At 46.8% G+C, this 14705-nt stretch overlaps 1 protein-coding gene across 1 annotated transcript in view; it reads right to left on the bottom strand.

The window, feature by feature from the left end:
• LOC105451011 (eukaryotic translation initiation factor 5B) overlaps positions 1 to 14705 on the bottom strand; it is a 33871-nt gene that overhangs the window by 14438 nt on the left and 4728 nt on the right. The window contains exons 10-14 of the mRNA XM_011691188.1: positions 14233 to 14314; positions 13928 to 14109; positions 4242 to 4318; positions 3765 to 3972; positions 3513 to 3608 (exon numbers count right to left, since the gene is read on the bottom strand). Coding sequence (XP_011689490.1) covers positions 3513 to 3608; positions 3765 to 3972; positions 4242 to 4318; positions 13928 to 14109; positions 14233 to 14314 — 645 coding nt within the window. The remainder of the gene's footprint in view (positions 1 to 3512; positions 3609 to 3764; positions 3973 to 4241; positions 4319 to 13927; positions 14110 to 14232; positions 14315 to 14705) is intronic.

Here is a 14705-nt window from a genome sequence, read left to right as displayed (position 1 = left end):
CGCAGCGGAGGTTATTTCCGCCAGGACCATCCAATCGTGAAACGCGCCGAGATCTACTCTCAGAGCGAGCGGAGAGGAAAAAAAGAAAGAGTGAGAGAGCGCGCGCATCAAATGCGCGGCGCTATCGCGACTCTCGGGTCATCGGGCCGAGCAGAATCCGCCACCCAACGAACCGACGGATGTACGGAACGGATGGACGAATGATCGGCCTGCCGGTCGGTCGGTCGGCGCGGCGGCGGAAAGAGCGGAAAATGGATAACGGAGGGGAGAAAAAAAAAAGGAAACGCCGGCAAGAAAACGGCAGGCCGAAAGAATCCACCGGATTTCCGCTCGCCGTTAAAGCCGCCTATCGAGACCGGCGCGGTTGCGCAACGCCCGTACTATATGTGTATCCCTCTGTGTGTTTCTACGTATGTGTTGTGCGCGCGGGTACGCCCGATAACGTACGATGGAAGTCGCGAGAGGGGAAGCGGATAGATGAATAGATAGGTTCTCCATGCGAGTTCTCCGAGGCGGTCTCTCTCTCTCTCTCTCTCCCTGTCTCATTCCAGGCTCTCTCGCGGCGCCACGGGACGGCAGAGTAAATTCTAAGGGAAGAGTGATCGCGCGGAATGATTACGTAACGACAGTCATTAGCGTTGCTATCGATATCGCTCGTTAAATCGCATTTAACGCGGGAAAAACGCGGACTGCGCCCGTAAAACGTGACGATTTGCGCGATTTCGATCTCGGATACGCGAGAAGACATATGTCCATAATTATAACTATGAAACGGAAAAGAGGAAACGAGGGGATGTTTGTAACGGCAGAAGACTCGCGACGACGAGCTCGCCGACGACGAACGGCGGCGTCATCGTTCGAAATTGGCATGCGAATCTTCGTGCGTGCGGCTCAAGAGCTCCGTGAGCGCGATCGCCTCTCTCTCTCTCTCTCTCTCTCTCTCTCTCGCTCTCGCCAAATGTATCGCGCGATGAAAATCCGCTCGACGCTTGCGAACTCACGTACCGTCGGCCGGATCGCTCTTCCGTCTCGTGTTTAAGCCGAGCGTTTCCTTTCGCGGCGCTATATCGGCGCGCGTTCCTCCTCCGTCCCGTCGACGACGTGCATCCGGTCGACAAAAGGAAGGCCCGGGCGCAAACTGACCTGCGCTAACTGGAGTTTCGTGAGACTCGACGAACGCACGGGATAATCGTCAGGTCCATCGTCGTCGAAGACACGTTCTCGCGGTAATTCACTCATCGACGCGCGCGTTGGACGATACGGGCGGAAGTAACTTTCACGGTAAATCCGGAGTTTTCCGCCGGTCGCTTTGTTTGCGGAGCTTGTCAGCGAGACCGAACACGTGCGATCTCGGGATATTTTGTACAACAGCCGATTCTATTTCTAAAGACCTCGTATTCAACCCTAAGGTTTCAAGGCAAAGTTGTCCCAAAGTCCGTACTTTTATCCTAAAAAAAGAAACCTAGGGAGATGAGGTAAAAAAAAATACCTAAGCAGAAATTTACAATAATCTGTACAAATGTATTTCCTTTGAAAACCACGTTCGAGGAGAACTGAAGAATTTTACTTCTCTCGCTGAATGAACAGGAAATTTGAACAGGAAATTAAAAATAAATCACTCTCGGATTCAAGTCGAGCCTAAAAAAATATGGAAGCTGTCATGCCGCGTTCAGTGTCTTTCGACACCGGATACGAAACGTCGGGTCCCTCTCCGTGGAAAGACGACCGGCCGGCCATTTGGAATCCGCGCGTCGTTCTTTCGAAGGACGAAAAGAACACGCGGCGAGAACGCGTTGCGCAAAATCGTGGATTCATTCCTGGTGAGCGCTGGCGCGAGGCGAGGAGCGTCCGCCAGAAAACGTTGAGAAATAAACGTTGAGAGCCCGACGACGCGCCGGAGAGTTTTCGAGCCGAAGCGGCGTCTCTTTCCCGAGCTCGATGTCCCGCGGAGAATATCGCGTGGGCCCGGATACGTGGTCGGAGTCGCGCAAGGGCCCGGAATGCCTCGTCGCCTCTCTTCGTGGCGAGAGCGATCGCGCGCGCGACTTAACGCTCGCGACTTCTACGAATCTCGAGTTTACGTGTCGTATGAAAGGAAGAGATACATATGTATTTCTGAACGGCAAGAAGATCGCAGAGGAAAGAAGACTGATGGCACAGTATCATTTATGGACGCTCGTAAATGTAATATATAAATAATAAAATGCTGAGGAAGACATCTACGCGGAGAAAGGGCTAAAAAAAAAGTCGCGCGAAGCGGTGCCAAGCCGTGCCCAAGTCGAACCTTAGCTGAACTGAGTCGCGCGGTGACAGAGCATGGCCGCGCGTTAAATCATCGATCGCGGGCGCGTGGGTGCGCCACCGCGACGCCGGTGGGAGAATACATTTCGGATTTTTGTCCGTCGGGAATTTGCGTGCCACTAATGGCATCGCCGACGCCTACGGGATCCGAGGCTAGGCAACCTGCAACGTTTCGCGCGCGCTACCGCGTAAGGCGAGGCCGGAGAGGCCGGCTACCCACCCGGTTCCTCCTACGGGAACGAACGAGACGAAGAGAGGAAAGGAAAGAGGGGGAGAAAGAGAGAGACGAAGAAAGAGAGACGGACTTTCCTCGGTCGTTCGGTCGGATCCACCTACGGGAGCGAGGGAGAGCGGCACCGAGAATGCCGGCCGGCCGGCCGGCCCGGAGCGGTTTAATATGTCCGCCCGCTCGATCGACGCGATCGATCGGCCAACTGAATCGCCGTATTTCCGCTGAACGAGTTCACCTACGCGCGCCGCCGATAGTTCTCGGTTACGGCTCTCCGCTCCGCAGGACTGGTCCAGTCGCGACTTCCCCCGGCGCGCCACCCGGTCGCCGTGCAGGTCCTGCCGTATGTACACAGGTCGGCCTCCGTTTCTCTTTCTCTCCTTCATTCATCCCTCCGTTCCGCGCGCGCGCGCGCACGGATTCAATTTTCGCCGCGAGCCTTCGGCGTAAATTTCATTAATCTCTCCGGCCACCGCGATTATACGCCCGGCGTGATTATTTTTGGTGCAACATGCCGCTGACAAGTCGCGCCGCGTTCTGAACGCAAAGACACTGCCGACGTTCGTTTTATTCGCGCGGAGGATGATAGAAATACTCTGGCAGCATTTTGCGACAGCTTGTTTTCTTTAGTAAATATTTGCTAATTTCTTTCTTGTTTCATAGAGAAAAAAATGATTAGAAGAATGTTCGGATTTCTAATACGTTATCGCTAGTGATAAAAATGCATGAATATCAAAAACACGTACGTCGCTTTTATAAATAAATGTAAATTAGCGTCTTATAACTAATAATTAATATATCTTTCGGGAAACGGATTCTTTGGTATCGAAAGATGTCGTTGACGTGGAGATTATCGATCCACGCGACGAAACATTCATATTCCAATAATGCGAACGACACGAAGAGGCGTGTTATGTACATTGCGATTCGCGATAGAGTTTCAGGGGGTAGAGAGGTGAAAGAAAATGAAAAGTCAACTCACGTCCTTGCTCGGGACGCAGAGCGGCGTTCCTTCCTTGACGATTCCAGCCTCGACCATCACGCCGATCACGATCGGATCCCTCGAGTTGAATACGTACTGAAATCCAAACGGGGCCCCATGTTTAAAAAGCTCCGAAGAGTTCGGAGAGATCGCCGCCGACGACGATGTCGCGCCGGCGTAAATCCCACTTGTTTATCGCGCGTCCGTTTCAACTCTCGCGACGTCGTATACGCGGGCGCGTATGTAACTCACCTGCGGCAGGATCCTCAGCTTACACGGAAACACGGCGATGTGCTTGTTCTCGTCCCGCTTGCGCTGCTTCAGTTCCTCCCTGTAACTGGTGAATTTGTCGAACAGGTGGTAAATAATGTCGGCCTGGAAGATCTTGACGCCCAGCGAGTCCGCGAGCTCTTGCGCGTCCCTCTCGATCTTCACGTCGAACGCAAGAATCGTGGCGTATCTGTGAACAAATTAATTTAAATTGATTAACTATAGTTCGCTATAAATATCGCTCTTCTCGAAAATTGAAAATGTTGGAAAAGCGTAAGATTTCTTTCGTCAAAAGTTGCTAAAAGATTTAGAAGTTATTAAAATTTGTATACTAAAAATTTTTTTTAAACTAATATTTGTTTGAATTCTTTAATTCCTTAGAGAGGAACTCGACAGGAAGTTCAGGAGACACGAGAATGACAATTACTATCTTATATTTTACTAACAAGGTGTACTCACTGGCTATCGTGCTCCAGCATGATAGACGCCTTCATGACGTCTTTCTTGACGACCGGTCCGATACGAATTCCGGAGTACTGCGAACAAAAACAAAAATATTGTTAAAGGAGAAATTGTCAAACGCAAGAAAAGATATCAAACGGCATCGCGGAGCGGGCGAATGCGGTTCGTCATTACGCAAGTCGCTCCGATTTCGCTCGACAGCATGCAATGACTGTCTCTCTCATCTTGGCAACATTATTACATAGTTTCTTGCGTTACGTTATTTCGCACATTGTTACGTAACGCGCGAGGGGACGGCGGAGGGGGGGAGGGGAGCCGAGTAACGACTGCTGTAACGATCTAACGGCCGGAGATGCGAATCGCACTTGTCATCTCTTTAACGCGAACCAGTTTCTTACGGGCAAACGTAACTTTTCATCGACGCTGATATTCGTCACGCGTGACCACGCGAATGCGCAAAAAGTGCCTCGCAATCCATTTGCTCGAACGGAGGGGTAACCGCTCCGAGGATAAACGGGAAAGTCGCGAGTAGACGCCGTCAAACAAATGATATATCAAATCTCAGCCTAGCGATAAATAAATAAATAAATGAAACGCTTAAAAAATTATTATCAAGAGTGCACTTCTCGACGATGTGAATAGCACACGTATTTAAATGTAAATTAATCGTAATAAGAACATAAATATGAATAACTGCCTTTCAGTAAATTGTAACAACACGTCCGACGCGTCGCCGGTAAGCGACGAGCGTTGCGTTTCGCAATTCCCGTTTGGATCGCCTACGCCTGAAGCTGTACCGGCGACCGAATCTCTGGAATCATTGCCACCGAAACGCCACGGATCCCGCGGGTCTTTCCGTGTGTATATACGCGAGCCGCGCGTAGTATATACGACTAGGCAAAAATAACCTGTGACGCATGCATGCCGCCCGGATTCGGCCGGACGGACGGTGCAACGAGACGGGACGCGACACGAGACGCGCGACGCAACACGTTGAAATAAACGCGACGCAGCGCGATGCAGTCGCAAACAAGCCGTTTCGCGGCTTTACCGAGAAAAGCCGCTCCGCGGTCGAGGCGAGCACCGCGAGCATACGCCGTACGTACAGTCGGGATTAAAGCCGACCGAAGCAGAACGAGCGTGTCGTCGTAACGTTACAGGATGCACAAGAAGACGTATTCCGCGCTTCTCTCTCCGAGAGACATCCTCAGAAATAAATTTCCGTCGAAGATCTGTAGAGATCTCAAGGCAGATCCGGCAGACGTTTTACGCAAATCCCTTAAACCGCGTTGTAAATTAATTAATATCTATTAGTAATTGTAGTTCGGTATTTTTTTACAGTAATTCAATGTACAAAATTAATTCTGAATTACTCCTGTAAAGAGCATGCATCTAATATAGTAGTTAATTTAGTTAAAAGCTAAATTAGTTAAAAAGACATTTATACCTAAAAGCTAACTCGAAAGCTAATTATGATTGGAACTGATTAATACCAATGAACAAAAAAATAATAAAAGAACACATGTTCGTTTTTTTTCTGGCTACCTTTAACGATTCAATAACGTCAATAACGACTGATATACGTATACATTACGACGTAATTTCCAATAGTACCGTAACGAGATATCACGATTATTTTTCACGTAAATGTCTAATATTGCAATTAAATGCGCTCTTAATATCTTTTAGAATAAATTTCAAGAAGCGATTAATTAAGAGCACGTACAAATTTATTTTCTGATAACTGGCAGATTATATTGCCGCATATTACACTCCGTCTCAATCATCAGCCCCCCTGATCCTCGCTGATGATTACACACGCGCGTCTGCTTTCCGGTTTCGAAACGGATATCGGTTACCCGCCGCCGATGTGGTCAATGTATATAACACGATACTCGATATACGGGATTAATTGCCGCGTTAAGAGAACTGCGATAGAGTTTTAAGCACACTAACATAAGTATAGTGTAACTTTCAGATTTTATCTTGCATCACGCGTTCCTCTTTTACTCCTTATTATTCATTACTCGCCGGTACTTGTGCACGTAAACAAGATCATTATATGTATAAACTGCTTGTCCACTAAAATACTAAACGCTTCTGCGCTGAAACATTAATAAACGTGTTGCGATTTAAGAATTGCAAAATTATATATATTAAAATTTATACAAATTACCATCCTAGAAAGAATCCTACAAATTATTTCCTTCTTTTCATAAAACAATCTTTTTTTTCTTATCTTCTCTTCTTTTATAATAAAAAGCCTCAAATAAAATTCCATAGATCTTATTTTATGATTTTAATCTGCATAAGCACTTTATAATAATTTTGCATTTCAAATACACGCCTCTCCCTCTCTCTCTCTCATTTTCATTTCGAGTGCACCCTCGCGAACCGCATCCACCGCGATTGTAACGATAATTATTCCCGCAGGTATACAGACCGTGCACAAATGGTAGTTCCTATTTACGGGCCAATTCTCGAGCTAGTACCGAGGAGCGGCTGACGGAGGCGGACAATCGAGGGGGAAACGAGGTAGAGACAAACGAACAAATGAACGTACGAACGAGACGGACGAACGAGCGGAAGATGATACGTTCCCGAGAACTTTCCGAGATAAGCGTGTTTTAGAACTTCCGGCGCGCGTCGCATTCCGATCCTTATATCAGATACACGCCGTCAATATATTTTTCCCTCAGTTCTATTTACTACATGCTGCCAAGGCACATGCTTTGCAGCTTCGTGGAATGAGCTCCAAGATGAAGAATAAAACGTTGAGCATAAATTTTTCTACCAATTCCATAGTGCCTGAACTTTGCTCATGCAATCTCTAATAACAATACATTATTAAATTGTTAATAATTATCATTACTGATAATGCTTACATAATTATAATAATTCGATAATTTTAACCAATTTTTTTATATTTATATAATAATTTGGATTGAATTATGCGGCTGCTTTCAGTGAGGCACTTAAATTTTAATCATCGCTACTTATAAAACTGCAAATTAAAGTCTATCCGGCACAAATCGCTGCGGGCTCTTGATCTCTAACATCTCTGTGCGCGATCAAAATTCTTAGCGAGTCGCGAGTTGACGATACTTCGCTTTGGAGGAACGGATGCTCTCGAAGAGAAGAAGAAGCAGGAGGAAGGGGAGTCGAACAGGAGGCGAGAGAGGTGCCGCGGTGGAAAAGAAAAAAAAAAGAAGTCGAGTGCAGGGGGAGAGAGGGAGGGGGTAAGAGGAGGACGTAAAGAAGGAGAGGAAAGACGAAACGGGAGAAGGAGAGAGATCTAGTACGACGAGAAAAGGCGGACACGGCAGATGTTGCCGGCGAAAGAAACGCGCCGCTGGTATAAGCGGGAGGAAGTTGGGAGGAAGAGTAAGACGGCGAGGAAGCGGGGCGAAAGGGGACCCGGCGCACGGCACGAAGGGGGAGGGTGGGGGGGGGGGAGGTTAAAGGAGGGCTCGGGGGAACGGGACGGGGGGGCAGAGAGGGAGGGAGGTGCTTCCGGCATTTAAAACCAGCCGTCGGGGGCACGGATCCTCTTTAGCCTCTCGTCGTAACTGCGGCACGCTGCGCCGAAGAAGGAAACGCTAATTTATTAAACTCGCCTCCCGTTCCGCTCCTCCTGCATATCCTGCCCGCGTGAGCGCGCGCGCGATTAGCATTACCGAAGGACGAGCGTGCTGTGGCCTCGTGGCGAATTTTCGGTTTTTCGCACCTTCGCGAAGCCGCCATGGTCACGCGGTGATCACCGAAAAAGGGAAACAGATGCATTCCGTATGCTGAAAGCAATGGTTCTGAAGGAAAGGACGAAGCACGAAAAATATGACCTATTATTATTCTTCTCGTATTCTTATGTGGCTAGTTTTTTTCTGTTTATCATAAAAATAAATAACGAAAGGTATAAAGAGTTGTAAACTCGTTGATGAAAGATGTATACGTAAAAAAAGAATTATAGGATTTACAATACGAAATATTTGTAAAACGAAAATCTCGAGAAGAATGAACGATTGAAACGAGAAAAAAGTTTTCGGCGAATTAATTTTCACGAGAGAAAAGATGCACAACAAAATGATAATTTCCGTACAAACTCTCTCTCTCTCTCTCTCTCTCTCTCTCTCTCTCTCTCTTTCTCTTTAGTAATCTTTACATCAATAAAGTCGAATCTCGAGTTCAATTATAGACAGACATAAAAAAAATAAATGATAATATTTTTCTTTATAAAATAGCTCTATTAAAGAAAAATCATCCACCTAGAAAAACCGGCTAAGAAGAGCCGAGATTAAAAGGATCCGGTGGGGCAGCCCGTGTATAATCCTCATTTATCTTCCGCGAGATTAATTGAAGTTGAACGCGTCAATCTGCAACTTTCCTCGATCGCTTCGTGAAAACGCGCTCGCGACGCGGCGAAGCGTGCACGGGCGCTCGCTCACTCGCTCGCACGCATCCGCTCCCATGTCCCCAGCATATGCAGGCCGCGCACTCATATGCCGCGGTTAGAAACAATGCGAGGAAACGAGCCATCTTTTCCTGCTGCACCGGCACCGGCACCGGCGCGGAAGAGGAGCAAGCGAGCGAGCGAGCGAGCGAGCGATGCGCTTCCGCCCGCCTGTTACGCGAATGGCGGAGCAAGCCAGGTAGACGATCGGCTCGCCTCCGCATGTGGCCAGATGCCGCAAAATTCTGCAGAATGGCGAAGGAATTCCGTGCCGCCGGAAGTCCCCTCGGTAACAAAAGTTGAGAATTTTCCCATTGTACCGAAATTCGCACCTAAACGTTCCCGGCAGTGCTTGAAAAACGAGCTCCCCCCCCCCTCCACCCAACCTTCTCAAGTTCACACACAAATTTTGTAAAACTGGAGTTTTGGCGGACAATAAATTATTTATTTCGTATGGCTCTTTGACACCGTGACAAAGGGACAGCGTTCTTAAATGGCCTGAAAAGGCTTGCGGTTGAGACGCGGCCGACGGATTTTCGGATACAGCAATAATAATAAAAGAAAAGAGAAAAATAGAGGGATCGTCTGATGGGGAGCCGACGATGGGCAGTGATCCAGATTGGACGGATCCGCCGGGATAATCCGGAGGAATGCGCGAGAAATGTGTCGTCGTTAGCGGAGCGGAAATCCTAATTACGAATTGTGTAATTTGTTAGACAAGAACGATTGGTATCGTGGCGGCGGTTATGAAAATGCATTAGTCTCGTTTCGAGGGAAACCCCGGCTTTAATGCATAACTGGCGTGTAAGAAACTGCTGTCGTGCCGAGTGTTCGGAAACAATGTGAGGAAGCGAACCATCTTTTCCTGTTGCGCTCGCATTGAAACGGAGCCGAGAAGGCGGACGCGCCGTCCGCTCGTGACGGCGCGATCTGCTCCGCTCCGCTCAGCTCAGCTCTCCTCATCGGCTCCGACGTATACGCGCATTCAAGAAAATGCACCGAATAAAATTAGACACGAATACGTGTTAGGTGAAAAAGTGATTCGTCCTTAATACCAAGGCAGATAAGAATCTTTCTACTAATTGATATTTGCAACGTACATATTAAATTTCAACATTAATAATTATAGTAATTACCCTATATTAGCGTATATTAGATCATTATTGTATTAATGATAGTATAATTATATCATTGTATTAATAATTTAATTGTTATTAAAGTTATTAATATCTATATTATTAATCTTAGTAATAATTAAAGTTATTAAATTACATTTCTCAACAAAGTGACTTTGTCAACGTAATGCATTATTTCCTCGTATTACTAATTCAACAGCGTCAGTCGTCCCGATTGCCGATTTCGCAGAAAATCTAGGAAATCTCGCTGTTCAATTAACGCGGAGCGAGCGATCGACACGCGAGATCAACACGTTAATCGGCGATATTATACCGCGACGATAGCCGTGGTATTACGCAGTTTCGACCCAAAAAAAAAAAATCGATATCAGCCGTCGCTGCGACTGTGTTAGTGACACCGCCTGCTGCTGTTACATAACGGCCGGTCATGTAACGATTTCGGTAATAACAAAATGCCGATGGTATCTGGCTATCGGCGAGACTCAACCCTACCCCGAGTGAGCGAGCTCGGCGATTGTTCTCGCGATTAATTGCCGTTGCCGCGGTCTATCCACCTGTCTCACCTGCGCACCCGCCTATAGGCAGGTAATCGTCAATCAAGGCGCGCGCCGGCGGGTTCCGAGAAGAGCGGCGTAAAACCCCGCGCCGGTCCCGATTAAGCCGCATATTCCGATCCCGTTCGGCTAAACGGGACGAGGACAGGAAAGACCGTCGCCCGATAAGAATCGTTAATTCAACATGCCGCCATTGTGCATCGATCGCGGCGGCGGCGGCGGCGGCGGCGACGAGGCGTCGTATCGTTTAATTAACGACGCCGATATACGTACGTATACGTGCCCGTAATAACAGAGCCCGGAGTAGCTCGCGTTTTACCGAATGGCGGCGCCTTGAAAAACATCTTCATGGTCGCCGAGCATTCTTGACCTAAAGACGCTTTACATTGATTCTTCTTTATGTTACTCATTGAATTCACGTGAAAAGATATGACTTCCTGTTGTCGCGGCGGTCGCGACAGGTACGAGATATGCAGTATAAAAAAAAAAGACCATGTTCCTTGTGCGTTTCTCTAAGTTTATACACATATATGGACTTTGCGAGATTAAAGATCGCGCGCTGCGTCTCTTGTATAAATAAGTGTATCATCGAACAACTTGGACCTTGTGACTTCCTTATTTGCGACAGATGTGCAAATGAATTCTTTTTAAGTGAGAAATTAATTAAAGAGACGACACGCGATATTTAGTAAATGACCCAATTATTTGACGTGCATTCAGGTAACAGTAAGAGGCGGCGAGATCTGCCGATCTCGGCGCTTCAACGGTCGCGAGATGTAGCGACAAGAATGTACCTACGATATCCATTTCGGGCAAACCAGGGGCAAGGGGGGAGAGGAGGGACGTCTATCAAAAATTCAAGACGCCGCGAACGTTGATTCTGGCGACGTCGAGTCCACTCCGTTCTCTCGCAGGCGTTATCCTCGTTACTTTATTTCCGCTATTTTCTCGCGCGGCATCCGTCGATGAAACTGCTACGATTCCTGAATCCGCCCGCCCGCCCGCCCGCCCGTCCATCCGTCGATCCGTCCACCCACGGTGCCCGCGCGCCGAGTGTAGGCAGTTTCCTGTACGTTGATCACGTATTCCTTTTTTTTTTCAGCCTACACACGTCCGCGGGCGCGCTCGCGCGAGCCTCCATGCCTCCATGTTGGCAAAAGCGAGGCGATCCGAGAGCGAGAGACTTAGAGAGAGAAAGAGAGAAAAAAAAAGAGAGGGAGAGAAAGAGAGGCACCACCGACGCGCGCGTGTTTGCGTGAGTTTAATCCGCCAACCCTTCTCACCCCTTCGCCTCCCTCGTCGTTCCCCTCTGCGACTCTGGCCTCACTTCGTGATACTTCGATTCTCCCTCTCTTTTCGCGCCGTGAAAACGCCGTGTCTCTGTATGCACGTGAGGAAGTGGCGAGGGTAGGAGGGCAGCGAAGAGAAAGAGAGAGAGAGAGAAAGACAGAGAGGAAAGGGGATCGTGCGTGTTTGGCGTGTGCGTGCGATAAAACTGACGTCACATGGCCACGTGATCGTGCAATCGCGGTGGGGGAGAGCCCATTCATAACCCGAGCAAGGACAGGCTTAAGGCCGTTTCGGACGGTGTGTTACCTCGAGCCGAAGATGACAGGAAGTTTTTGCTCGCTCGTGCGCTCTCTCTCTCTCTCTCTCTCTCTCCTTTTGCACGACCGTCGCAAAGAAAAAAACTTTTGAGCGGACGAATGTCGGGACGAGCAAGGCGGCGAATGCCCGGCCTCGATGGCTCCGGAATGGGGAAACGTATATGCTCGCGGACTTCGGCGGAGTCGCGTCTCCACTACTACGGTCATTGTAGCGTAGCTGGAGCTTGTTGTGAATGATATCTCGGCTCCGAGATAACGGGACATTTTTGCCATTCTCTCGCCGGGATGCTCTTATGTAAATATACAAGTCTGCCTCTCCGCGATTATACGGGGACGGGACCGGGCGCGCGATTATCGCGGACCAGCGCGCCGGGCGCGACCGTAGCTTCCTCGTAAATAATATATACACGCGGTCCGTACCTGCGTGCACATGCCCGCGTGTACCGAGGCAGTATCTAAGCGCCTACGGAAACTGACACGTCCACGGATCGGATGGACCAAGTCAGGTTTCAGAGTATATCGGCTATTGTTTATCAAACGTTATCAATGAGGATTTACGCGTGGATAATCGCGACCACGCGATAGATAATCCGCTATCGTGAATGTACCTGCGACCGCACGCTTTACTTCTGTTAAATAAGCATTTTTCAACAGGAGACACAACATGGATTAACACAAGTGAATCATTGCATCTTTGTTGGCAGTGTTAAGCAAAGATAAAATGATTCACTGCGTTACACTGTATTATTTGTGTCTCTCGCTGGATAATGCTCAATATCAGCACGGACGCGTGTATCGGGAAATTTTCGAAAGACGGGAAACTCTCTTCAGAAACGGCGCCGTGTGGAACTGTCGTCGATGCGCGGCGTACAGGACACCCTGTAGAAGGCTGTGAGGCGTGCCCACGGTTGGACAGCGAGGCTGATAGCACGATGGATCACGGGTACAAGCACCGTGTGCGACCAATGAGCCGTATCCTGCTAAACTGTTAAGAAGGAAGTGGTTCGTTGCTGCTGCTGTTGCCGCTGTTCTCTCTCCATCTGTCTATCTATCTAGCTACCGATCTATCTGTCCGTCTCTCTGCTCCTAATCCCATCTACGCACGCTCGCCGATATTACATATGTCCATTTTATTTATTTATACATCCGCGAGGATGTAGCCCTCGGGTCTTTTTCGAGATTTGACATATCGTATCTCGCGCGTACAATACGCGGCGGTCGCTATTCACGAATATAAAACGGAATCGTGAGAAATGTACATGCTCAACTAAGAATGAATTTCTCTCAATGATACAATTAAATAAGCGATAAATTAAGTTATTTTTAGAATTGTAAGCTTATACATACGTAGATAAGATTTAATAAATACTTCTATTGACTTCAGTTGCTGATAAGTAGTAATCAAGGTATCAAGTCATCAAGGTATCGAGTCGCAATGGTATCAACTTTATACTGAGATTATATAGAATAAATATTTAGTTACTGCAGGCTCCAGTATCGGTAAACGGTATTTTTATCAGTCATTTTAATAGTATAAAGCAATAAAAGTATGAGACAATAATAGTGGAGTGAAGAATTATATATGAAATATCAGTAAAAGAAATTATCAGAAATCATATTAACGGTTATCATATCAACTATCAGAATTCATATCAACACGAGTGACTGTATGACATGATAACGACTACCATTCATTTCTTTAAGCTTGTATCTTTCAAAGAAATTATAGCGGTCAATTAAATAACTGAATTCAAACATATTTAATATATGATAATCGCGCAAAATATATATACTTGACATCCGTGAAACGCACACTCGATAGGCAGCAGTCGGAAGTAAAAAGAAGAAATATCATTGTACTGATATATTGTGACAGAAATTAATGCAAATGATATCGCATGTATTAAAATGAAAGACTCATCTGTAAACTGGTACTTACCGGTATTTTGCTGCTTTTCAGAAAGTCCAACAATGCTTCAAGAGCTCCCAAAGTTGACGCCTGCACGTAAACTCCTCGTTCAGCGAGCCGAATATTTCCCAGAGCACTCGACAGTTCCTTTGCTATTTCTTCCTTCATAACGTCAACCTCGTCTGGCTTCTGCGCGACTTGCAAATTTAACCCTGTATACAAATATCAATTTATGTGTTACTTATTTTATTCCTAAGAACGAATATAAAAAAATATATGTTATATATTACAAAAAGTTAAAAAAAATCTTATTGATTTTAAAAATAGTTACGTACCAGCAATAGCCTTTTCCAAATCTTTAGCAGCAATTTTCACTCCTTGAGCAGCCTTAACTTCACGATGTTCGATGTATGCATTCTGGAATAAAAAAAAATACAGATATATAATACAATATTGCATTTCAAAATCAAGTACGCAAGAAATGGGACACCACGTGGCTCCGCGCAAGAGCAACATAACTGATGGGTCACGGGTTCAATTTATCATTTTGAATAGATTTTAAATTTGTAAAATATCTGCGTAAGCCAAAGGTTAGGAATTTCTGAAATCTTCCTGCTAGTTGAGCGGGTTGTACATGACGATTGTACTGTACTGACAGTCATATCATGTGAAATATTGTTATTAACTCACAAATGTTCATAAAGAGAAAAATCAAATTTTTAACAGGCTAAGACCCATTCAGAGCTCATATTGAAGCAAATAAATTGATTGATTGTGTACGCAAGAAGAAGAAAGGATACGACAAGAG

The sequence above is a fragment of the Wasmannia auropunctata genome, unplaced genomic scaffold (assembly GCF_000956235.1).
Source record: "Wasmannia auropunctata unplaced genomic scaffold, wasmannia.A_1.0 LD336053.1, whole genome shotgun sequence".
NCBI lineage: Eukaryota > Metazoa > Arthropoda > Insecta > Hymenoptera > Formicidae > Wasmannia > Wasmannia auropunctata.
Note: the sequence above shows the minus strand (reverse complement) of the source record. Positions and strands in the feature narration are given on the sequence as shown.